Raw genomic sequence first — 25605 nt, forward strand, 5'->3', positions numbered from 1 at the left:
AGGAGCCATGCTCCAGTGCCCAGATGTGGGCGGGACTCCCCACCAGGTCACACTGGAGCCTGTTCCCTGAAGCCACCAAGCACCTACCGCAGCTGGCCTTGGTTGGTGGGCACCGGGGTTTGGGGGCCCTGCACTGATCACACAGACCAAACAAGAGACCAGGTGAAGGGAATTAAATAACGTGTGACTTTATTAGAGATAAAACCAGCAGCATCACAGCTCGAGCCCTTGTCCCCCCACCTCATCTCTGCCCACCCACGCTTATGCCTAATGTCGGTAGTGGGGGCTTCGGGATCTGGACCTCGACCGTCTGGAGAGAGAAGCGGGGAGAGAGGCCCTGTGAGGGTCTGGGCAGGGAGCAGAGAGCCCAGCTGTGTGGGCAGACGCTCACACACCCACCCACACGGGACCACCGGGGCTTCAGTGACGCAGAAGTTGGCTGTGCGCAGCATGAGGCCAGGCCCTGGGCAGCTCCTACGACTCGAGGGGGGCCAGGGCGAGGACGGGGGAACCAGGGCTGGGACCTCCCACCAGAGGACAACAGTGACTGCCCGGGGAGGACGGCGTGCCTGCTTACCTTCGAGAAGAGCTGTACTCTCGACCTGGAAAGAAGGGGGACAGGAGTACAAGTTGAGAAGAGCAGGACACTGCCTGCCCCTCGGCCCACACCCGCACACTGTGAAGCTCTGCCAGCTCCTGCCGTAACCCCAGGACTGGCGCACTGTGTGTTGTGTGTGTGCAGCTTAAACATTTCAATTTATTGAAGCCTGATGTGAAAGGTGTACCATGGTTTTCTGTAACCCAGTTTTGACATCTCTTTAATGCCCCAGAGCCTCCAGCGCGGCTCTCCTGACCCAGCGACCAGAGAGGCACTCGCAGTAGCAGGGGAGGGCCACCAGGGCACACTCGCTGCAGGGGGGAAGGGTGACCGGGGGCACACTCACTGTAGTGGGGCAGGGTGACCAGGGGCACACTTGCTGTAGGGGGGGAGGGCCACCGGGGCACACTCGCTGTGGAGGGGGAGGGTAACTGGGGGCATACTCGCTGTGGCGGGGGTGACAGGCACACTCGCAGTAGCAGGGGAGGGCCACCGGGGCACACTCGCAGTAGTGGGGGGGGGCGACCAGGGGCACACTCGCAGTAGCAGGGGAGGGCCACCAGGGCACACTCGCAGTAGGGGGGAGGGTGACCGGGGGCACACTCGCAGTAGGAGGGAGGGTGACTGGGGGCACACTCGCTGTAGCGGGGGAGGGCCACCAGGGCACACTCGCTGTGGGGGGGAGGGTGACGGGCACACTCGCAGCAGCGGGGGATGGTGACTGGGGGCACACTCGCTGTGGGGGGGAGGGTGACGGGCACACTCGCAGCAGCGGGGGGATGGTGATCAGGGGCACACTCGCTGTGGGGGGGAGGGTGACGGGCACACTCGCAGCAGCGGGGGATGGTGACTGGGGGCACACTCGCTGTGGGGGGGAGGGTGACGGGCACACTCGCAGCAGCGGGGGGATGGTGACTGGGGGCACACTCGCTGTGGGGGGGAGGGTGATGGGCACACTCGCAGCAGCGGGGGGATGGTGACCGGGGGCACACTCGCTGTGGGGGGGAGGGTGACGGGCACACTCGCAGCAGCGGGGGACGGTGATCGGGGGCACACTCGCTGTGGGGGGGAGGGTGACGGGCACACTCGCAGCAGCGGGGGGCGGTGATCGGGGGCACACTCGCTGTGGGGGGGAGGGTGACGGGCACACTCGCAGCAGCAGGGGACGGTGACCGGGGCACACTCACTGTAGCGGGGGGAGGGCGAGCGGCTCTGCCGGCTGTACTGGCGTTCCCATTCCTCTCTCTCCTTCTCTCGGCGCTCCCGTTCCCTGCAGGGAGAGGCGAACCAGGGTAAGAGGTGAGAATACTGAACTCGAGGGCCAGCTGGGTCGCCTGCCAGGTCGAGTGGAAGAGTGAGCCAAGGGGCAGATCCTGCTCCTCTCCCCACCTGGAAACGAGAGCACTGAGCTCAGAGAGGGGCCACTGGCCAGCAGCTGAATCCCAGTCTACCACCCGATGAACAGTTTGCTCAGGGCTAGATAGTTTGATCGTTTCCTGTCATGCTCCAGGCACAGCCTCTGAACAAAGGGACTTACACACTAAGTGCTTATCTGGCCTTTGTCAGAATGACCGGGATTTGCTTTGCTATTCCAAGGGCTGCATTTACTGAGCGCTGTAGTGCCTGACCTTGATCACACAAAATCCTGCCCACAAGCCTATGAGATGGGACAATTATTTCATCCCCATTTAGCAGATGAGCACACTGAGGCTCAGACAGGAGACTAGTGGGTAGCAGAGGTAGGATCGGAAGCCGGGCCTGACTGACTAGAATGCCAAGCCCCTACGCACTGTGCTCCCCACCTCCTAATGCACCCGTGTGATGCATGTGTAATAAACCACCAGCCAGTAACAGCAGCTCCAGACATCAAGCCTCCCCACGTGCCAGGCACCACACATCAGGAGGCTTACAGCGGGATTCCAGAGACGGCTGCCTCATTACATCTACCTCACATAATGAATCCTGGCTCAGAGAGGTTAAGGTACTTATCCAAGGACCCACAGCAAACACAGGGTAGAAAGAGAAATAAGGAACAGGTGACACAGCTCTCAAATGACTCCCCTCCTTGCCCATGGGCCCCACACAGGCTGAAGCTCTAAGGGCACTAATTCCTCAGCTACCCTGTGCAGCTGGCACCAAGGACTGCACAGTCTGGACGAGCACCCACCCCAGGGCCACAGAGTCAAGAGAGAAGCGGAGCTTGGACTGAACCCCAAGTCTGTCTGAACCAGGCTCTGGGCCACTCAGCTCCGCAGAAGAGTCAGGCGAGGAGAGGAGCAGAAAGGAAGGGGCGCGAAGCCCTGGCTCCCAGCGCGGGGCTGGCCTGCGTCCAGCCTTCAGCATTTATGAGCACCAGGGTTCTGGGGGCAGAGCACACAGCAGGAGCCTGGCAGCCAGACCGACTTCTCAGTGGGGAGCCAGCAAGAGTGAGTACAGGACAGACAGGACACCACAATGCAGGGGAGGCGAGCGCCATGGAGAAGGCAGGGCGGGGCTGGAGGATGGTGCTTCTGGGGGTACTACTCCACACAGGACCTCAAGGAAGGACCCGAGAGCAGCCTTGGGGAACAGTGAGTGGGTATCTGGGACAGAGCAGGAAAGGCGACCCAAGCTGGAGGCTGGCGGAGCTGTGAGGCGGGAAGGACACGAAGGTCCAGAGGATTTGATTGTCCTCCACCCGGAGGGCCTGGTCAGAGGTCTGGGTTGGGCTGGTGGTGGGGAACACAGACCAACCCAGAGGCAGGCTGGGGCAGTCTTACTTCATGCGGATCTTGCGGGCCATGGCACGAAGCTCGTCTTCCCGTTCCTGTGGCAGAGAGGGCAGTGAGGGTTGGGCCAAACGGCACCCCGTGTGGGCCCCACGCCCTCACGGCCCCCATACCTGGCGCTCGTGCTCCTGCTGGATCATCTTCTCCTGAGCCGCCTTCTTATCTGCCTTGACTGTGGGGAAAGGGGCACAGTGGCTGAGGGGTGCCCTCCAGCTCCCCCGCAGGAGGTGGAAGCTGAGCTCAGAGAGGCCAGGCTGCTGAGGCCCTGGACCTGGCAGTCACAGGGCGGGTGCACACCCACTCCTCCCCAAGGGCCTCCTGTTGGGAGAGTGCAGGGTCTTCCCAGGCCAGACAGGAAGGAGGAGGAGCAGGGGAGCCCTAGAAGGGCGGGGCCAGGACGTACACTGCCTGTTGAGTGCCTTCTGCATCCTCAGCTTAAGCTTCTCCTGTGGCGTCAGCTTGGGCTGGGGAAGGGGGAGAAGAGGCAGGAGACCGGGTGGGTGTCCCGGAGCTCCCACAACCCACCTCATCCAAGAGCCTGGGACTGGCAGGGGCAGGAGCGGAGGACGGGCAGGCTGCGGAGATTGGCCATGAGGGTCTGGGAGCCCCAGTGGACAGTGGAAGGGGGGAGCGGGGCACGGATCTCAATCCCTGGGGCTGGATCTCCTGGCCCACCCGGGCCCCCCTGCAGGCCCACCGGGCCCAGCTCTCGGGCACTGCTGCTGGCGGGAATTAGACGGGCGAGTTCCAAATTCTTACTGACTTTGGCAGCTCCTGTCTCTTTACCAGCGGCAGGTTCGGTCCTGGGAGGAAGAAAAAGCAGCTGCCACCTCCAACCCCACGTGGCCTCAGCACTGCCCTCAGACCAGACAGCAAAGGCCGCGTGCCCCAAACACCCTCTGGCAGAAACCACGTGCCTCCTGAATCCTGCCGGGCAGGGTCGTGTCCCCCTCTGACCCCTCACCCAAGGAAAGGCTGGGACTCCTCAGCACCCCCACCCCCACCAAGGGCAGAGGTGTGGCCCCCTCAGACCCCCCAGGGCAGGACCAAGTTCCTTCTGAAACAGAACAGTGGGGCGCCCCCCACCTCAGTCCCCCAGCCCTAGCCCCACTCACTTTTTCAGCTTCTCTCCCACAGCGGGGGACGCTGCCGGCCTGCTCAGCTTCTCCCTTGGCAGCGATGGCGAGTGACTCTGGCTGCGGCTGTGGCTACGGCTGCGGCTCAGGCTGCGGCTGCGGCTCAGGCTGGGGCTGCGGCTGCGAGTCAGGCTGCGGCTTCGGGATGGGCTGAGGGACCAGCTGCTGCGGCTGCTGCTGTGGTGCCGGGGACCCCGGCCACCCCGCCGGTAACGGTCCCCGGAGCGGGAGCGGCTCCTGGGGGCACCGCAGAGCAGGAGGGAGGCCGTGAGACTCCAGGGACCCCCCCTGTGCGCTGCCCCCACCAGGGCACTGAATCTACGTGCCTCCACGAGGCCCTGCGGTCTGTCTCCAAGTTCCTCCCGCTGCTCTCCTCAGACACCCTCCCTGGCCTTCCCGGTCTCTAAACAGAGACTGTCCTCTAGCCACACTGGCCGAGAACAGCTCTTCATGTCTCACCAGACACCTGTGCGCCCACTTCCCTGCGAGGTGATCTCTGGGAGGGCAGGACTTGCCTGGTGACCCCGCCTTGGATGCTCACCTCCTCCTCACCTTGCCAGGCCTAGGGTCTTGCCACCAGTGGGGATGACCCCTCATCCCTCCCCACTCGCCTATGGCACAGACCCACAGAATCCAGTCTGGGGATACGAAAGCCCCATCCTCTCTCTGCTCAAGACCTGGGGGCTCCTCAGCAAGGGCCCCCTCCTCAGGGTGACCAAGCTCCCCTCTGGCCCTGAGCCTGTCTCCTGCCATTGCCCCGGGTCAGGCTCCAGGCAATGATCTGGACACCAAACCAACACCGCACACTGACTCTGGTGGGACTGTCCCAGGTTTTGTCAGCAATATCGAGAAAACAAGAGCTATCCTTTAAACATCCAACTCAATTTCTCTGGAGAAATCAGAAAACTGGGCATGCCACACCCGCCACTAAGTGGCCTACGACCCCAGCAGAGGGGAAGTGTGCTCCTGGGCCACTAGGCCCATGGGGTGCCTCGATTTTACCTGCCAGACCTTGTGGGGAGCGGACACTGAGATCCACACAACAACACAGGTGATAACGCGGACCACAAAAGCACTCATCCAGAGAGGCTCTGGACCAAGCACTGAAGTAGAATTTGTCACAACTTTGAGACTCAGCTGAAGAGACATTATGATTCTATTTCTTCTACAGATGAAGAGGCCCCAACAGATCAGCAGTAGGACCAGACTCCTCACCCGGCCCGCTGCTCTGCAAGCCCCGCTCTCACCCAGCAGGTCGTGCTGTCCCTCCACGGGCAGCCCTGACACCCTGGGAAGGGCAGGAGGCATGCTCCCGTCTCCCGGGACGGTATTCCTGCCCCACCTGCAGCGCTTACGTCACACCCTGCCCTCCTCTCAAAGAGCTGCCTTGACTTTCTGGCCCCTGCCCTCGGGGCACCCTGGTCCTATGCATCACCAGCTGTAAACACCCAGGGAGCCCCCGGAACAAGCACAGCCCAGTCTCCCGCCCACTGGCTCCCACCTGGATGACCACTGTCCCCCCAACCCCACGGCTCTCTCACAGGGCCTGGTCTCACCCAGATGGGTCCCCGGCCCCACGCACCTGCTTCTGCGCCGGGGCCCATAACCGCCGCGCCGGGCTGGCGAGCGGGAGTAGCGGTGTCCATCTCGGGAGCCCCCACCTGAGTGCCGCCGGCCACGGCTGCGGGAGCGAGAATAGCGCCGGGAGCGGGACCGGGAGCGCGACCAGGACCGGGAACGGGAGCGGGCGTGGCGGCCAGAGCGGTAGTAGCCCCCGCCGCGGCGGGAGCGGGAGCTGGAGCTGGAGCGGGAGCGGGAGCTGGAGGTCCTCGAGGCGGAGGAGGAGGAGGAGGAGGTGGAGGACCGGCGGCTGCAGGCGGGCACGGGGGGCGGTCAGCGCCGGCCCAGGCCATGGCCCCCTGCTGCCCCGAGTCCCCCCCACGGTGGCTGGGGTGTAGGGCGGGCAGCGTGAGCGTTACAGACCGGGCGCTGGCATTACGTCCCGGTGCGGGGCCGCCAGGCTGGGGAGGCGCCGGGGGCTTCCCTGTGGCAGCCCCTGATGCAGCTGCTGCAGCTGCGGCTGCGGCCGCCTCCTCATCGCTGCCCCCGAAACTGGTGATGAACGTGATCTTCTCCTCCCTGCCGGGGGTCGGGGAGCGGGAACGGGAGCGGGATTCGGAGCTGGACTCTGAGGGCGACCTGAAGAGCAGGGAGAAGGGGCTCGGTCACCGGGACCCTCGAGCCTGTCCACCCACGAACAAACCCTCCACAGAGCAACAAGATGCAGAAGAGCAGGGCCCCGAGCGACAACAGACACCAGGTACAACAGAGCCGGCGGGCAGAAAGACAGCAGGCCTGCAAGCATTGGATTCATGACCACGGAGGCCTTCTCAATACAACCAGGAAAAGCAGTGACAGAAAACTATTATTAAGAACAGATGCATAGATGTGTACTGTAACAGCAACAGGTTTCCTCTACATAGATGTCAGTTCAGTTCAGTTGCTCAGTCGTGTCCAACTCTTTGTGACCCTATGAACCGCAGCACACCAGACCTCCCTGTCCATTGCCAACTCCCAGAGTTTACTCAAACTCAGGTCCACGGAGTCACTGATGCCATCCAACCATCTCATCCTCTGCCATCCCCTTCTCCTCCTGCCCTCAATCTTTCCCAGCATCAGGGTCTTTTCAAATGAGTCAGCTCTTCGCACCAGGTGGCCAAAGTATTGGAGTTTCAGCTTCAGCATCAGTTCTTCCAATGAATATTCAGGACTGATTTCCTTTAGGATGGACTGGTTGGATCTCCGTGCTGTCCAAGGGACTCAAGAGCTTTCTCCAACACCACAGTTCAAAAGCATCAATTCTTCAGCACTCAGCTTTCTTTATAGTCCAACTCTCACATCCATACATGACCACTTGAAAAACCATAGCTTTGACTAGACGGACCTTTGTTGGCAAAGTAACGTCTCTGCTTTTTAATATGCTGTCTAGGTTGGTCATAATTTTTCTTCCAAAGAGCAAGCATCTTTTAATTTCATGGATGTACTCATCATCTGAAGTGATTTTGGAGCCCAAAAAATAAAGTCTGACACTGTTTCCACTGTTTCCCCATCTATTTGCCAAGAAGTGATGGGACCAGGTGTCATGATCTTAGTTTTCTGAATGTTGAGTTTTAAGCCAACTTTTTCACTCTCCTCTTGTGCCTTCAAGAGGCTCTTTAGTTCTTCTTCACTTTCTGCCATAAGTGTGGTATCATCTGCATATCTGAGGTTATCAATATTTCTCCCAGCAATCTTGATTCCAGCTTGTGCTTCTTCCAGCCCAGCGTTCCTCATGATGTACTCTGCATATAAGTTAAATAAGCAGGGTGACAATATACAGCCTTGCCGTACTCCTTTCCCTATTTGGAACCAGTCTGTTGTTCCATGTCCAGTTCTGACTGTTGCTTCCTGACCTGCATAAAGATTTCTCAAGAGGCAGGTCAGGTGGTCTGGTATTTCCATTTCTTTAAGAATTTTCCATAGTTTGTTGTGATCCACACAGTCAAAGGCTTTGGCATAGTCAATAAACCAGAAATAGATATTTTTCTGGAACTCTCTTGCTTTTTCAAAGATCCAATGGGTGTTGGCAATTTGATCTCTGGTTCCTCTGCCTTTTCTAAATCCAGCTTGAACATCTGGAAGTTCACAGTTATATACTGTTGAAGCCTGGCTTGGAGAATTTTGAGCATGACTTTACTAGCGTGTGAGATGAGTGCAATTGTGTGGTAGTTTGAGCATTCTTTGGCATTGCCTTTCTTTGGGACTGGAATGAAAACTGACCTTTTCCAGTCCTGTGGCCACTGCTGAGTTTTCCAAATTTGCTGGCATATTGAGTACAGCACTTCCACAGAATCATCTTTTAGGATTTGAAATAGCTCAACTGGAATTCCATTGAGCTACTAGCTCCACTAGGTTTGTTCGTTGTGATGCTCTCTAAGGCCCACTTGACTTCACATTCCAGGATGTCTGGCTCTAGGTGAGTGATCACACCATTGGGATTATCTGGGTCGTGAAGATCTTTTTTGTACAGGTCTTCTGTGTATTCTTGCCACCTCTTCTGAATATCTTCTGCTTCTGTTAGGTCCATACCATTTCTGTCCTTTATTGAGCCCATCTTTGCATGAAATGTTCCCTTGGTATCTCTAATTTTCTTGAAAAGATCTCTAGTCTTTCCCATTCTGTTGTTTTCCTCTATTTCTTTGCATTGATCACTGAGGAAGGCTTTCTTATCTCTCCTTGCTATTCTTTGGAACTCTGCATTCAAATGGGTCTATCTTTCCTTTTCTCCTTTGCCTTTAGCTTCTCTTCTTTTCACAGCTATTTGTAAGGCCTCCTCAGACAACCATTTTGCCTTTTTGCATTTTTCTTGGGGATTTTGATCCCTGCCTCCTGTACAATGTCACTAACCTTCATTCACAGTTCTTCAGGCACTCTATCAGATCTAATCCCTTGAATCTATTTCTCACTTTCAGTGTATAATCATTAGGTCATATGTGAATGGTCTAGTGGTTTTCCCTACTTTCTTCAATTTAAGTCTGAATTTGGCAATAAGGTGTTCATGATCTGAGCCACAGTCAGCTCCCGGTCTTGTTTTTGCTGACTATATAGAGCTTCTCAACCTTTGGCTGCAAAGAATATAATCAATCTGATTCTGGTATTGACCATCTGGTGATGTCCATGTGTAGAGTCTTCACTTGTGTTGCTGGAAGAGGGTGTTTGCTATGAGCAGTGCATTCTCTTGGCAAAAGATGTCAAGTCAGGTGTGAAGCAAGTTTGAAAGCATTAAGTGTGAAATAATTCTGTGAAAGTACGTAATCTCCCTCATGGCACCCACAGTTGAGCACCTACCCAAGCCAGACCGTTCCTCAAAAGGTGTACCTGACTTATCTCACCTGTCCTCCCAGGAGCCCTGAGGGTCCCTCTCACACCATCTGACAAAGGGAACAGGTCAGACTAAGACCTGTCCACACTCAAAGTCTCTGACCAACCACTCCCACGCCAGAAGACACATGTTGCGTGAGACCAGGCCATTCTATGCCTGTTAATTCTCATTGGTTATTTCTGGGAGTTCAGATTAGAGACACCTGACATCTAAGTCCCGCCTTTCCGCCACGTTTGGTCACTTTTAACACAAAACTCCGTTATGTTTATATCAGAAAAAAGCAGAACACATTCTCCAGTCCATGATCTCAGGAGGGCAGCCTACAGCGCACACACCCCACCCCACTCCGCCCTCCATTAGGAGGGTGCTGGGCCCTGGGAACTCACCGCTTATAGGGGTCATAGGTGGGGCTGTCTCGGCGGGCGTAGCTGTAGGGAGAACCAGATGGGATGGGGGTGGGGTGGGGTTGGGGTCAGTATGCATGGAATTAAGGCCAACCCCTGACCTGGGTGCCCAAGGCCATGCACTGGACAGTGATGAGGAGGCTGCCAGCCAGGTTATAGGCCCTGCCTTCACCCTTCCTCCTATCCCCTCATACCTGCCCAGAGCCCGAACTGCAGCCCCGCACTTCTTCAGTGACAATGGCAAGAATCGCCACAGCTCGTGACTGAACATTTTCCAGACCATGCATCCAACCCTGAGCCCAGGTCCCTTAAGCCTCACAGCAACCCTGTGACTCCCCTTGAATAGAGGAGATGTGGCAGAGGCATGGGTTTGCCTGGGCCCCAGGCTGGGCTCTCTGCACACCAGCTGCCTCATCCAAACCTGCCCAAGACCTCACTGTGGGCACTGGTGTAGCCCCCATCCTGGAAGGTGACAGTGCCCCTTTCCCAAAGAGGAAACTGCAGCTCGAAAAGACAAAATCTTCTACCTAAACTCTAACAGGGAGGAGGTGGCCCACAACAGAAGCAATGGTGCCCCTTGACTCTGCTCACAGCCAGGGAATGTGACATGGGTCCCGAATCCAGCAGGGAGAAGGGGATGGCTGGTAGGATGGGTGTCCACACGTCCCTCATGGCCACACCTAACCCGGACCCTCCCTGTTCACTGCTCTACTAGGACGACTCTGCCCGCAGGCCACAAGTCTGCCCCCCCAGACCTTCCTGAGCCCTGGCTCCTCCCCCAGAGTCCTGAAAGACTGATGCTGGCAGGGCGGGGGCACAGGGCAGAACCCCACCTACCTGGGGGGGCTGATCTTGCGGCCCCTCAGCCGCTTCTCCCGGAACTCCCTCCTCTGGCGCCGGGAGCGACGGCCCTGGAGCAGGGTGGGGATGAGGCTGGTGAGGCTGTGCCTTCCACAAAGTACACACCTGCCCTGCCACCTGGGCCCAGCCCTCACCGAGTACATGGCCTTCTCCTCCTCAAGGGCCTTGGCGTGTTTGATGGCCTCTGCCTCCTCCTTGTCTTTCCGGAGCATCCTGCGCAGGGGGAGGAGGGCCATCAGAAGGAATGAGGTCAGATTACAGGTGGAGTCACTGCGGGAAGCGAAGGACCCCCAGCCACCTGGGGGCCTCGCATTCACTCGGCGCTATTACTGAGCACCGACTGCACGCCAGGTGCTATCTCAGGCATCGAGGATTACTGAAAACAAAACTCCCCACTCTCACGGACTAACATTCTGGGGAGAAGAGTGACCATGACCTAAGTCACGGAACACACGACTCGTTAAACGGTGAAAAACCTGATAGGAAAGGAAATCACAGAAAGGGGAGAAAAGTCCAGGGACCTGGTGCTGCTGCTGCTGCTGCTAAGTCGCTTCAGTCGTGTCTGACTCTGTGCGACCCCATAGACGGCAGCCCACCAGGCTCCCCCGTCCCTGGGATTCTCCAGGCAAGAACACTGGAGTGGGTTGCCATTTCCTTCTCCAATGTGTGAAAGTGAAAAGTGAAAGTGAAGTCGCTCAGTCTTGTACGACTCTTCGCGACCTCATGGACTGCAGCCCACCAGGCTCCTCCGCCCATGGGATTTTTCAGGCAAGAGGACTGGAGTGGGGTGCCATTACCTTCTCCGCCAGGGACCTGGTAGAGGCTGTAGTTTTTAACAGGGAGGCTGGGGAAGCCCCTCAGAGAGAGAGTAACAGCTGACGAGACCCCTGGGGAGTGAGCTGTGCAGGTGCAGGCAGAGCTCACAGCACCTGAGCGGCCCTGGATCAGGTGGGGCCTCGGGCATCTGAGGGGGAAAGAGGCCATGGAGGCCAGGCAGGAGTGGAGTGTGTGGGGAGAGGACCAGAGAGGTAAGACTCTGGCCGTGGTGAGGACGCTGGCTGCTCCTGAGTGAGGATGCTCAGATACTCAGGCTGTGTTCAGATGTGGGAGTACTCAGGACTCAATACCCTGTTAGCTGGGACCAGTCTCTGTGACCCACCCAGGTGAAGCACAGGGCAGAGGCCCAACCAGCAACTGCCAGTGAATGATCCAGGGAGAGGAGCCTGTCCACCAGAGGGCGCTGTCCACCAGGCCCAGAAACCCCCGAAGCTCCCAGGGCTCAGAAGGCCTCAGGTCACCCAACTGGGAGCAGCCTCTGTCTCAACACTGCTGAAGCTGACCCCAAGGACCACCCCGTACAACCTCCACCCCTCCTCCACGAGCTCGGGAGCCTGTGCGTGTAACATCCCTGGTGCAGTCAGGGAAACCAGCGCTCCCCGGAAGAGGGGCAACAGCAAAGATGCCAGGTCCACAGGGTGGGGAGCGTTGTCAGCCCACAGGCCTCACCTGACAAAGTCGCCATCGGCCATGCCATAGGTCGTGGCCTGTTTGTTGAGATCTGCCACCTGCTCCTGGTTCAGTTCGTCCACATCCACCTCCACGTCTGCACCAAGAGAAAGGCTGTCAGGGGCTAAAGCCGAGGAAGGGAAGGGGCAGTGCCCCAGGACACGGGGGCGGGGGTGCCACCAGACCTCAGGCCTCTGTGGGTGAATGGGGGTGTGGACACGAGTCAGCACATCCTGGTATCCCCAGGCTGGCACAGGGCTCAGCCAGGAGCAAACGCCATAAACAGTGGGTGAGGGCGGGGGTGGGGGGGATGTGATGGGGAGGGGGCGAGGTACACGGGTGCATGAACGAGGGTGGCTGAAGATCTAGGTGGGTGGAGGCAAGGGTGCAGGTCACAGGTATTCAGGAGTGGGATGCTTGACGGCTGAGTGGCAGGTGGGCTTTACATGTCTGAACAAACAGCGGACCGGCTGAGAGTGAGCTGGATGAGGTGAGGGGGGAGAGGGGTGGCCGGTCTGATGAGTGGGCATTTAGCTGGCAATGGGCAGCGGGGTTGGGGCTGAGGCCGGCTCTGTAACCGGAGGAACACGTGTTTTCCCAAAGAGAGCGAAAGAGAAGAGTGGGGAGAGACCGAGAGGCTGAGGTCAGAAGAGGAGAACAGAGCCAGAACCCAGGCGGGGACAGTGTCAGAGGAGCAAAGTCCTAGAAACGAGGAAGGAGAGAGAAACAGCGAGGGAGGCTGGACCAGGACATGAGTGAGACGGAAGGACGGCGGGAGGCAGGGGCAGGAGGGGTGAGCTCGTAAGCACGGGGCGCCCCGCAGAGGGGGAGGGGCAAGACACGGAAACGCTGCCCAGGGACTGTGGATGGGGAGGGCAGAGAGGGGACCCCACCGATGTCGGGGATGACCTCATCTTCATCCGAGTTGCTCTCCTCCTCAGCCGGGGACTCCTCCTCCTCTGGCTTCTCTGTCACCTTTTCCACCTCGGCCACCGTGCTGTCCTCGTAGGTGTAGCCAATGGATGCCTTCTTCTCCGCCAGCCTGGCACGGGGGAGCTGAGAGTCAGGGCCATGCCAGGAGAAGAGGCGGGCCCCAGGCCGGATGCAGCCCAGCCAAGCCTCCACGGCCCACACACCGTTGCCCGCACACCACCCTCCTGAGAGCCAAGGCAGCCTGGCGCCCTTGAATGGTCCCTCAGCCTAGAACGCTCTGCACCCACCTCCCACCAGCCCTTCCCCCTTCCCAGAGCTCCAGCGCACCACCCTCCGGGAAGCCCTCTGTCTGGGGGTGGAGGCCGTCCTCAGCACCCGGCCCACTCACATTGGGTCTCTCCACCGCCACCCCCGACTGTGTGTCCTGCAACAGCCGGCCCAAGTTCTCCTGGATAACAACGCAGCCCAACTTGGTCCAGGATGGAGCCAGGGCCTAGCGCATGTGTGCTGCTGAACTTAGTTGACATGCCCTGACACCATCCCTGTGCCAGCGTTGTCCAAAACAGGTGGCCGTGGATAAGGGTCAGTCACTGAGACACTCAGTCACCTCCATGAGGAGGGGACGGCTTGGCAGCAGGGGGTAAGCAGGGGGCTCCAGGACTGCAGAGCAGCAGAAGGGCTGGCCAGGCTGGCAGAGGGATGAGCCATTCCTCAGGGCATACAGCCCGGAGAAGCCCTCTACAGAGTGAAATCAGCTGCTGCAGGCCACACGCTTACTGCCTGGCAGGGGACAAGCACTTTACCAGCTCCGTCTCCTGTAATCCTGGGGTGTCCAGGCAGGGGGCGCTGAGGCTCGGAGGGCAGGACTCAAACCCAGGCCCTGGCCCAGTCCAGCACCTGCTCTCCTAACTGCACCTCCTCCCAACCCAAGGGTGGTAAACACCATGTAGAGTTTCATCAGCAAACCCTTCCCCTCCGGCGCTGCCTCCTCCTCACAACGCTGATGAAGTGAGCATCCATTGTCTGCCGACCACCAGGCCCGGCTCGAGGGGATACTGGGTGGACAGAGCCCTGTGGGGCACACAGCCCTCCTGCCCCCCGCAGCTCCGGACCCCGACTCACTTCTTCTTTTCATCCTCACTGGGTCTCTGGAGGCCTCCGTACAGCTCATCAATGTAGATCTGGTACAGGCACTGCTCCTCGGAGACTGGGGTGGGGCAAGAGGCACATGAGTCAGAGCGGGCTGGGGACATTGGGAACTCAGGGGGAACTCAAGAATGCAATGGGGCTTGGGCAGCTGAGAACCCAGCACGGCTGGAGGCAGGCTCATGGATTCCCAGATAATCACACAGTGCATGGTGAAGACACAGCAGCTGCAGGAGGGCCCTGGCTACTGCTGACTCGCCACGCAACCCTGGGCAAGGGACTCAGCCACTCTGTGCCTCGGTTTCCTCTCCTGTAAAATGGGAGGACCACTGGCAGGGTGAGCACTGTCACAGAGACCTCTGACTGGACCCTTTGGGAAGACAAACCTGTCCTGAGAGCTGGACGTCAGTCACCTGGACTCCACGGGCGGCCACTTTGGGCCTCTGGGCCCCAGTTTAAATTAAGCTAATCTGGGCTCTCTCTCAGCTGCAACACCCAACTTGAGGAGCTCAGTGATGTACCGGAGCCCCCTGGTCCGTGGGCAGTAAGACACAAGCCCCACTCCAGTGGGACCCCGGACATGCCCCGTCCCTCAGAGGGCCTCAGCTTTTCTATCTGTAAAGCGAGGTGGGGGGTCTGGGTGAGCCCCAAGGTGACACAGCACGGCCATCGCCGCAGGCTCCCGCGTTTTGCTGGTGGTCTACACAGCCCCAGGGGAGGGCCCAGGGCCTCTATGTGGGCTACAGGCTTGGGCAGTCACATGAGCTGTCTCACGTGAGCTCCGGCCAGGTGGCCTTCCCTGCCCCCCAGGACACTCCCGTCCCCTCACGGCTGCCCGAAAGGCCAGACAGAGTTGGGAGCCGCCTCCCCTCACTGGGGAGTTCCTGCCCCGCCCCACCCCGCCCTCCGCTGACCCGGCCTCAGTCAAGCGCCTCAGAGAACAGCACACCACGTGTCCAAACAGTGTCTCAGCCTGTGATGAGCACCGCTTTCATGATTACGTGGCCCCCCACTAGACCCCTCCTCCCAGAAGAATGCCTGACCCACTTCTGGTGCTCAGGAATTGTACGAATGAATGGATAGATGGAGAGATGGAATCAGGCAGAACCAAGGGAAACCCTGGCTCCATCATCAAGCATCTACGTGGCCTTGGGGGAAGGCAAAAGCCACCACCACATCAGTGATGCTATACTCCCCTGATGTGAAGGCTTCACTGATAGCCAGAATTTGAAAATCTCTGCTTTTAGAGATGCTAAACATCCATTTCAGAAACAAAGATTTACAGGGACAGTGAACCCACAGCGAGGGTGGACTATGTCAGGCTCTGTGCAGGGGCCCTAAGCATCCCTCACATGAACCCTCACATCATGCTAAGGGACAGAAACCTCCACCATCACCCTTCTCCAGGAAACGAGACCAGCCAGGCTGAGGGACGAGCGTGTGGCCCTTAATCTCATAGGGAGATCTGGGACAGAGGCTCCGAGTCCTTCTCAGGAGGTGAGCTACAGTTCAGAGCTGTCTGCAGGACACAGTAGTGCTTAAGGGCAGGGTGAGAACCCCAACTCCTTGGACAGTGTCCCTCCCAACCCGGGCCTCAATGTCCTTATCTATAAAATGGGGCCTCACCGCTACCCTGCTGGGTGATCACACAGACGTACTGCAGTAACGAGACAAAAAACTCTGTCAGGGTTGGAACCTCCACAAGTCCACAGCAGGGAACAGCCCCTACACTTGTTTTCTCATTTGTGAGGTGACAGCTTGGGAAAAGAACCTTAGATAACTTGGCAAGCTTTCAAACTGCCTAAACAGTCATTTAAAACAGGCATAAATTTCCTCTTTTGAGCGAACATTCTGACCCATGCAGGTGGGGAAAATACACAGAGCAAAAAAAATAAGTTCTTCCTACTTCTCCCAATTTTTTAGGAAAAAGATCACAGAATTAGAGGGCAGTGGCCACCTGGTAGGACCATCTAGGTCAGCAGACGTCTCCTGAACCAATTCCAGAGACGGAGGCCCCAAGAGAGAAAATGGATGCGAACAGAGCAGTCCATGACAGAGCTGGGGCACACCCAAGGCCCTGCAGGAGAAAGCACTGGGATGACTTTTCTTCCCAGTCTTGTTGCGGTCTTCCAGCCTCCAGGGACCTCTCTCCCCAACCCACTCCCCACACCCCAGGTCACTTACTGCCGGCAAAGTCGTTCTGCACCAGGCCTCGGTAGCGCTCGTAGTTACACTTCCGCTCGTCCGACTCCTGCTCTGGGGAGCTTTGGGGAAGGACAAGGTCTCGAGATCACAGGGAGCTCCCACCCCAAGCTGGCAGGAAGGGGGACAAGGGGCCGGCCTCCAGCTGGTGGGGGCTTGCCCACGCGCACACCCCCTTCCTTCCCAGGAGGGGCGGGCTGACAACCCCGGGCAGGCGGCTTACATGGTGGTGAGCAGCGGGGGCGTGTAGTCGGGGATGTGGTCCAGGTGGGCGCGGACATCGAAGCGGTCAATCATGTTGTTGGTGTCCCCCTGCCAGGGCATCCTGAAGCGGGAGCAGGGGAGCAAGGAGTCTAGGGTCCCAGCACCCTGAACACAGAGCACCTGCTCCCTGCCACCTTGTGCTTGGGAGCCAGGCCCTCAGCCCCTCTGATCCCCGTGCCAGTCCCACTCGCAGCCCCCACCTCTCAGTTTCTTATGCCACAACGCACCCTGAATCTACATTCAGGCTCCTGACCTGAAAGGGCCCTGAGGAAATCGAGGCCCTATTTTTCAGAACCAAGCAAGAGTGGGAACTTGAACAAGGTCCCATGGGTCACTTGCTAACACCCCAAAACACCCCCTCTGGCAACCAAGTCTCTGCTTCACCTGGTCCTCTGGCCGTGGCCCTGCTCGCCCCCCTCGAGATGCTCCAACCGCTACACCATGGGGTCTTCATCCCAAACCAGCTGTCTCACCTTAGCTAACGACCTTCACCCTCCCACTCAGGCCAAGACTTTCCTGTCTGAGGCTCCACAGGTCTGTCCATACACCAGGTGCCTTTGGACCCCTAGCCCTCAAACCCAGTCTTACATGTTAACGGGGCTCTCCGCGGCCAGGGCAACTGCAGAATCCAGGTGCACCTTGCAAGCTCGACCGTGCACCTGCAGGAACTGGGCTGGGTCCTTCTTCTGCAGGGATGGAAGAGATGGAGGTCACCACCCAACTGAGTCCTGAACCCTACCACTCCCCACACAACCAAGTTTAGCAGCAGGTTCGCCTCTGTGCCAAGCAGGCCATATTTCTGAGGTGAAAGAACCTGCCGGGGCGCGCGGACGGCACTAACAGGGCCACCTAACCCCTGGGGACAGGTTTCCTCTCAAGGTAGCCACAAGAGGCTCTGAGCTCTGGCTCAATCTTCTACAGAGCCAGTACAGAGACTGACCTCCCCAAAATATCAGTCCCCAACTCTTCACCCCACACCCACCCCAGGGCCTCTCATTCAGAGCCAGGTGCAAGCACGTTGGCCAGGAGCAGCCTCGAAGGCACCACAACTGCATAAACTCATGAAAAGATAATCAATGTCACTATTCGTTAGAGAAAGAGCAATCAGAACTACAAGACACCACCTCACACTCCCTAGGATGGCTAACATGGAAAGGATAGGCAACAGCAAGAAACACTGACAGGAATACAGAGAAATCAGGTTCTTCAGAAATTTAGACAAAGAACTGCCGCTTGACCCAGCAATTCCACTCCATACCTGAAACAACTAAGAACAGACACTGAAATATTTGTACACCAACAGTGGCACTGGGCACAACAGCCAAAAAGTGGAAACAATTCAAATGTCCATCAATGTACCACAGAGAAACAAAACATGGCACAGCCAGACGATGTAACATTATTCAGAAGTAAAAAGCAATGGAGTACTGATCCATGCTAAAACCTGGATGAGCCCTGCAAACATTACACTAAACGAAAGAAGTCAGTCACAAAAGGCCACGCATCCTATGATTCCATTTATGTGAAATGTCCAGAACAGATGAATCCATAGAGACAGAAAGTAGACAGCGGTTACCCAGGGTTGTAGGGAGCGGGGAGCTAACTGCTAATGGGCATGGGGCTTCTTTTGGAGATCACAAAGAATTTCCTGTGAATATACTGAGGGCTTCCCTGGAAGCTCAGCTGGTAAAGAATCTGCCTGCAATACAGGAGACCCCAGTTAGATTCCCGGGTTGGGAAGATCCGCTGGAGAAGGAATAGGTTACCCACTGCAGTATTCTTGGCCTTCCTTGGTGGCTCAACTGGTAAAGAATCCACCTGCAATGTGGGAGACCTGGGTTCAATACCGGGGTTGCGAAGATACTGAAAACTACTGAACTGTACAGTATGTGGATTTAAAAAAATTTTTTCTTCTTTTCTCCTTTTTTTGGCCATGCCTCGAGGCACAAAGGATTTTAGTTCCCTGACCAAGGATAGAACCAGTGGAACCATGGAGTCTTCATCACTGGACCACCAGGGAAGGCCTGAGTATGTGAGTTATATCTCAATAAAGCTATATTTTTTTAAAAGGGCACCAAGATGGAGGAGAGCCCCTCCCACCACGTGCTGCTACTTTCCATTCATTTCTCACTTCCGGCCTGAGCTCTCCTGTGGGGGTTACAACCCCAAGTGACCATAACTGCACAGGAAAGCCTAAAATCTGGCGGTGGCAGCAGCAGCAGCCGCTGCAAGTGCCGGGCCCTGGCTGAGCTCCAGCCCCCTGCCGCACCAGAGTCACGAGCCAGGGTACTGCTGCTCCCCACTAAGCCCTGACCAAGCTCCCCTCCCAGACTCCAGCCACCCCCCATCCCAAGCCCCCTGCCCCGCCACCGTCCCTGACCACTCAGCAGCCTCCTCTCCCTGGCTCTGCTCCTTGCCCTCTGCAGCTCCTTTACCACAGAGCAGCCTGAGGCGGTGTTAAAACGTATTAGGTCCTGTCCCTCTATGCGGAGCCTGGCCTGCTTCTGCCTGGCCCTCTCTGACTTCTCACCATAGGCTCCCGAGCCCCGCCCTGCCCCGTTCCACCCCACCGGCCTCCACGCCACAGAAGAGCCCTGCTCTTGCACATCTGTCTCCTCACTTATTTCCAATCCCCTTCCAGCCGCCTTCCTCATCAAATCTATCTAAACAGCTCCCACAGCCCCTGACTGACCCTAGCTCCTTACCCTACCTTACCCTACCCTACTCTCTTCAGAGCACTGCCCATCACCTATCACCCCCCACAACTAGAACGGAACTTCCGGGGGGCAGGACCCATCTTGTTGTATTCCAAGCGCCCAGGGCAGGACCCAGGAACACTGACCAAAGCAAACAGAATGCGGCCTCACTCACAGATGAGAAGACTGAGCCCCTGAGACTGAGAAAACCATCAGCCTCAAGCTCTCGAGAGCCTGCACTTCCTCATTCGGCCTCCAGCTCCCACCCCAACCCCAGCCAGCAGGAGTTGAGAAGGACGCTCACCGATGACCACAGCTACCACTGGGCTGCTCCGCGTCCACAGGGTGGCGCTACTGCGATCCAGCGCCTCGTCCTGGACCTCACCTGCCTCCCTCAGTCCCTCATCTCAGGCCTCATGACCGCCCTGGGCAAGTCTAAGACCCAGAGTTCCGAGACCGCTCCAGGCCAAATGCTCGGCTCCCACACCAAGACACATGTGGGACTGTTTGCAGCTTGGACTTTGGCCTGTACCAAGAACTCACTGTACCAGCACCAGAGAAAAAAGCACTGGGTGGGGAGTTAAGACTGGGTCCAAGGCCTGGCTCTGTTGGGAGCTTCTGGAAAAGTCCCTGAACCACACTAAAAGCCAGGTGCGTTATGTACACCTCAAACTTTTCAACCATGGGAGGAATGTGCTATTCCTACCCCATGTCCCAGATGAGCAAACTGGAGCTCAGAGCGGGGAGGCTCACTCGCTCCAGATCACACCAGTCACAAACAGAACCAGAATCTGAGCCCAAATAGGCCTGACTCCCAAATCCCCTTTTTTTCTAAAATAATTTTTTTGGCCATGGTAACAGGCATACGACGTAAAATTTACTAAACTAACCACTTTTAAATGCATAGTACAGTAGCTTTAACTATCTGCACCTTGCTGTGCACCGGATCTCTAGAGCTTCTTCATTTGCAAAACCCAAACTCTACACCTGCTGAACAACTACTCCCTTTTCCCCCTCCCCCAGCTAATGACAACCATCATTTTCTGTTTCTAAGGGCCTGACTGCTTCAAATGCCTCATACACATGGAATCTTGCAGGGTTTGTCTTTTTGTGACTGGCTTACTTCACTGGACATAAAGTCCTCCAGCTGCCTCTATGCTGTAGCCTGTGACAGAATTTCCTTTCTTTTTGCGGCTCGATAATATTCCACAGCATGTAGAGACCACTTTTCTTTACCCATTCATCAGCTAATGGACATTTAAGTTGTTTCCACATCTTGGCTATGGTCAAACATGTACAAATACTTCTTCAAAAGCCAAAATCTATTTTTAACCACTGGACCATTATGTCTCCAGGATCAAAGAAGGTCAGACAAGTCCGTGGTCTTTCTCTCACTCATTCAACTGTGAAGCAGGCACCCACTCTGAGCAAGGCCTTGTGGTAGGGCCACAGCTGTGACTGAGACAGTCAGCCCTGACCCCACGGCTCACAGTCCATCATGGGGACAGACCCGGCCCCACAGTGACGACCTACAGCGAGCAGTGCTGGGATGGGGGAGCCAGGGGTTGCACCACTCAGCCCGCTGGGGTCAGCCTGGAGCCTCCTGGAGGAGGAGATGCTAGAGCTGAGATCCGTGTTATTTCCCACTTTCACATCAACATGGAATTCTGTTTCTTTACCCAAACCACTGATTAGAAGAAAGTCAACAGGGACAGGAAAAATGACGGAACCAGGGACATGAAGAGAGAGAGAGCAGGCACCAAGGACAGATCAGGAGAAGAGAAGTCAGCTGTCTGGACACACCGGCCCAGTCTGCCACAGCCGACCTCTGCTTCTTCAACACTGGCCTCAGCTGCCTCTCTCGGGCAGAGAATAAGACGAGAGACCCACGTGACAGCCCCATCCTCTCCTCAAAGCCGTCACCATCCACAGCTTGGTGGCTCTGATCTGAATGCTGATCACGTTCATGTTCGGGGACAATAGCTGCTTGTACAGGCCTGCACCACAACGCACCCCACAGACACTGTTCTATTCTTGAAGCTCTTCCCTGTTACCCAGTGAGAGGGGCTGGTCGTCACCACTGTCCCAAGGGGGAAAACAAAGCTCAGAGAGCTCTCCAGCTCACATGGACGAGAGCCTGGAGTCCCAGGCATTCTGAATGACCCCACTCCAGCCTTGTTTCCTCCACTCCATCCATCCACCTGGATGCGAGTCCAGCTCTACTTGGTAATAATACCCTCAGCACCAAGAAGAGTTGGCATTTGCAGGCCGGCCCTCGGGAGTCTCTGTGCCTAATCACACCGAACACTCCGATAACCTGGGAGGGAGGTGCCCCTATCGCCACCATTTGTGACAGCCCATTAGTTGGCAACCAACATCCACTGGTCCTCCCTCCACAGTAATGAGACTCCTAACACAACTGGCATAATGCCTCCCAGAGTACAGGGTATGCCTCTCAGCCTTCCTGGCAGCTGTATGTGACCGGGGTTACTTTCCAGCCATGTGGATACGAGTGGATGTATCACGTGCAAACATTTAGAAACTTTCTTAACAACTGACACGAGCCCATTGGCCTCTTCCCCTCCCTTCTTCCTCCCTGCTGAATGGAATATAAAGACATGATGGCTAGAGCTTGAGCAGCCCTTTTAGACCTTAAGAAAATACTGGCAAGAGAAGCCACTCACGGCTGAATAACAGTTCCCTGAACAGGACTGGCCACCTCTGGGCTTTTCTGTAAAAAGGAAATAAACATCTGTCTTCAGTGAAGATATGATGAAACAGAGATGTGTGTCAAACGTTCAGCACAGTGCTTAACACAAAAATGCTCAATAGCATTAACTACTGTTATCAGCAAACCTTTAACACAGGGATCAACACCCATCTCTCAGGCCTGCTGAAAGGACTAGAAACAATGTGCCAAAGTAGCAGGCATGGGGTCTGGCACACCCTGAACCCTTCATAAGCAGCAGTTATTCAGCCCTGAACCCTGATAGCATTCTTGGCCCACTCCTAGGGCCTCAACTGTAACCAACACAGACCCAGGCCCTGCCCTTGTGGTCACGTCATAGTTATTTGGACACCACTGGAGACAGGCTCTCAGAGATTCCTCTCCTAGGATAATAGCAGCCTCTGTTTCATGGGTGATTGTGGGGACTCAAAGAAATCATACATCTGCAGTTCTCCTCACAAAGCCTGAAGCCTGAGAAGGATCAATTAAAACGGCAACTGCTATTATTATTGTTTTATTCATCTAGTCTTTTAAACCACGTTGGGCTCAAGCTTGGAAAGCAATAGCATGACCCAAATAAACCTAGTCCCCAGTCTCACAGAGCTAAAAATGTGTGTTAAATTCCACAAAGGGGAAAAACAAGAAGCTATGACAGCATTTATAGGGTACACTGATTGAGTATGAAGGATGAGGGAAGACTTCCCTGAGGACCGAGATCTGAGAGACGAGCAGGAGCTAACCCAGTAGAGGAAAAGCTCATGCAAAGCCCCTATGGCTAGAGAGAACTATACAATTTTAGGAGGTAAACTGGTAGCTCTTTATACACCTTTTTCTGCTAGAAAAAGTAGCCCCAGGTAGTAGGGAGGCCAGATGACATGAGCAAAGGAATAAGGCAGAAAGCAGAGTAACATGAGTCTGGAGGAGGTGGTAAAAGCCAGGCTGTGGATGGTCTTAAAGGTGTCATGAGGAGCCTGGCACTAAGGAGTCACAGAGAAGTTCTGAGTAAGAGAGGGACAAAGTCAGCTTTGTGCTTTAGAAAGACCTCTCTGGGGACTTCCTTAGTGGTCCAGCAATTCAAACTCCACACTCCCAATGCAGTGAGCCCAGGTTTGATCTCTGGTCACAGAACTAGATCTCTCATGCCACAGCTAAGACCCAGTGCACCCAAATAAATAAGTATTCTTTAAAAAAAAACAATAATTCCATCTCTTATTTAAAAAAAAAAAAAGACCGCTCTGGCCTCTCTGAGGAGGATGGATTAGAGCTGCAGGACTGGAAGCCAGAACACCAGGGAGGAGCCTGCGGCAGTGATGCAGTAGTAAATGAAAACGTCTATATAAATACCATCCCACAGAAACTCGGAACCTAGTGCCAATGCCATTTCAAGCTGGGGTCTCAAGAACAAGTAACAGTTAAAAGAACTGAGAGGAGGCGTTACAGGCTCAACACCCAGCGGTGGCAGAGATGAAAAAAAGGCCAATGGAGCTGCCTCAGGATGAAGCCCAGAGGCCAGACCACAAGGGCCTTTTAGGTCACAAGATGGAGTGTGCTCTTCTCTTCAAAAGTAACTGAAGCATATAACAGGGGAGAAATGGTCAGAATTCACTTAGTGAATACTGACAGTACTCCTTCCGGGTGCCAAGTCAAACCTTAAGAAGGGCTGAGCTCCTCTGGGCAGGCACTGTGAACACAGGAATAAGCAAGACCAACAACATTCCAGAAGTGGCCAATCTTATGTCTGAAGTGCTACAAAGACTCCCCTCCTTCCTGTCAACACCAGTTCTGTACTCTGAGTCCACACCAGACAGCACAGCATGCGACAATAAAAAAAATACCTCAGTTCCCCGCCCCCCGCCCCCGATGATTATGCTCTGGAGAGGTGGATGACAACCCACTCCAGCATTCTTGCCTGGAGAATCCCCATGGACAGAGGAGCCAGGGGCTGCAGTCCACGGGGTGGAAAAGAGTCCGATGGGACTGAAAGACTCAGTTCAGCACAGCACAGCACAGCATGTGATTACGCTCAAAAAATGGACATTCTCTTGAGGAAACGGGTATCCCCTCTTAGCCGTATTTCCAAGCCTCAGTGATACCAGGACAACCAGGGCTCCGCCCTCTCATGGAGCTCCCAGCCCAGATTAAAGGTCACTTACGATCTTTTCATAGTACTCCCTGCGCCGCTCCGCCCTCTTTTTGTAGTCGACCATCATGCCTCGAAGTTTCCGCTCATGTTTCCGAGCCTCGTGCCACATTGTGGTGAGGCCAAGGCTGGGGCCTCAACCTGAGGGATGAGGGAAGGGGTGTCAGATGGGCTTAAAATAAAAAAAAAATACGGGCAGAATCACCATCACCTAACAAGCTGATAGAGTTAATCCTGAACATCGGCTTCAGGGAGAGTAAGTGAGGCTGCAGAGCTGTGCAGCAGGATACACTCAGGTGGATCCCGGGCAAGTCTGATCCAGTACCCTGGATATTCTGAATCCCCCACCCCCACTCCCGTTCATTCTGGAGTGAGTAGTCCAGGGAAAGTGGTACCCTGTGTTGAAGGAGGACGAATCAAGGATGAACGGTTCAAGGATAGAAGGAGTGAGTGTCTGAAGTAAGGTCTAGAGGAAGAACATGAGCAGCTGGGGTTGGGAGCTCAAGCGAGAGGAAGGGCTGAAACGGCGCCCACCAGGTGGGCCGTGGGTGGGGGGGTGGGTCTGGGTACCAGAGGTCTGGGGATGAAGGCAGGGGGACGAAGAGGAGAAAGTTTTAATGGAAAAACAGTAGTGGTGCGGAGGCGGGGGTCGAGAGCAGGTGAAGGGCAGGGATGGTGGTGGATGTCCTCCCGACACTTGCGGGAGGAGGGGCAGGAGGCACCGCCGGAGGAAAAGAACGGAGCGCTGCTGAGGTCTAAAGCAGGAATCTAAATTGGGGGCGGGGGGAGGGTACAGAGGCTGAGGGAGGCGGAGCGAGCTGACAGGAGCGGGTGGGCTGCGTTTAGGGGCAAGCCTGGAGGACAGGGCTCGAGCACCCGGTCTGGGACTGAGGGATCGGGCTAAGATTTTCTGACAAGAGGGCGGGACCTGTGGCAAGCGGCAGGGTCCGATGATGCGAGTTCTGGCCGACGGCGGAGGCAGGGCGCGGCCTGAGGCACGGCTGGCCGAGGGGGTGCGGGGCGGGCGGCCCTCGGGGCCCGGGCCGAGCGGAGTCTCACAGTAGACCGCGGAGAAGCCGAGGCAAGGGCGAAGCTGGGCTGACGTCCGCCCGAGGCCAGCAGGTCACCCGCTGCCCGCACTCACCGGCTCGTCGCCGCCTCCCACCGCTGCGCTCGCGCGCGACCCGCACCGGAAGCGGAAGTGGGAGGTTGAGTGACGGGGCGGGGAGCAGCGGAGGCACTTCCGCCGACTCGAGGGGCGGGAACTAGGTGGGACTAGGGAGTGAGCGGAAGGGCGGGGCT

The 25605-nt window shown here is 56.5% G+C and overlaps 1 protein-coding gene across 3 annotated transcripts; it reads right to left on the minus strand.

The window, feature by feature from the left end:
• Positions 1-169: 169 nt before the first annotated feature.
• On the minus strand, positions 170-25510 carry CLASRP (CLK4 associating serine/arginine rich protein). Of its 3 annotated transcripts, none has more exons than XM_055411900.2 (21): positions 25232-25509; positions 24317-24444; positions 17328-17425; positions 16699-16800; positions 16458-16537; positions 14250-14334; positions 13088-13236; positions 12195-12291; positions 10823-10901; positions 10665-10738; positions 9810-9851; positions 6486-6701; positions 6085-6372; positions 4482-4739; positions 4130-4169; positions 3770-3830; positions 3480-3538; positions 3358-3404; positions 1786-1868; positions 578-602; positions 170-310 (listed from the first exon to the last, which is right to left on the minus strand). In XM_055411900.2, the coding sequence occupies exons 2-21, from the start codon at positions 24413-24415 to the stop codon at positions 268-270; spliced, it is 2025 nt and encodes a 674-aa protein (XP_055267875.2). In that variant the 5' UTR covers positions 24416-24444; positions 25232-25509; the 3' UTR covers positions 170-267. The 3 variants fall into 3 exon arrangements, 2 of the variants coding, with proteins under 2 accessions (XP_055267875.2, XP_055267876.2); XM_055411901.2 differs by having other exon boundaries at positions 25448-25508; XR_008683923.2 differs by lacking the exons at positions 170-310; positions 578-602; positions 1786-1868 and having other exon boundaries at positions 3354-3404; positions 4126-4169; positions 25232-25510.
• Positions 25511-25605: the final 95 nt, after the last annotated feature.

Source organism: Moschus berezovskii, chromosome 22, assembly GCF_049115385.1.
Source record: "Moschus berezovskii isolate FMDL1 chromosome 22, NW_MosBer_1.0, whole genome shotgun sequence".
Taxonomy (NCBI): domain Eukaryota; kingdom Metazoa; phylum Chordata; class Mammalia; order Artiodactyla; family Moschidae; genus Moschus; species Moschus berezovskii.

Coding starts and splice junctions, on each gene's coding strand:
- CLASRP (XM_055411900.2), bottom strand. CDS start 24,415: ATGTGGCACGAGGCTCGGAAACATGAGCGGAAACTTCGAGGCATGATG. Junction 17,426..24,316: donor GGGAGTACTATGAAAAGATC/GTAAGTGACCTT, acceptor CCATCCCTGCAG/AAGAAGGACCCAGCCCAGTT. Junction 3,539..3,769: donor GAAGGCACTCAACAGGCAGT/GTACGTCCTGGC, acceptor CTTTCCCCACAG/TCAAGGCAGATAAGAAGGCG.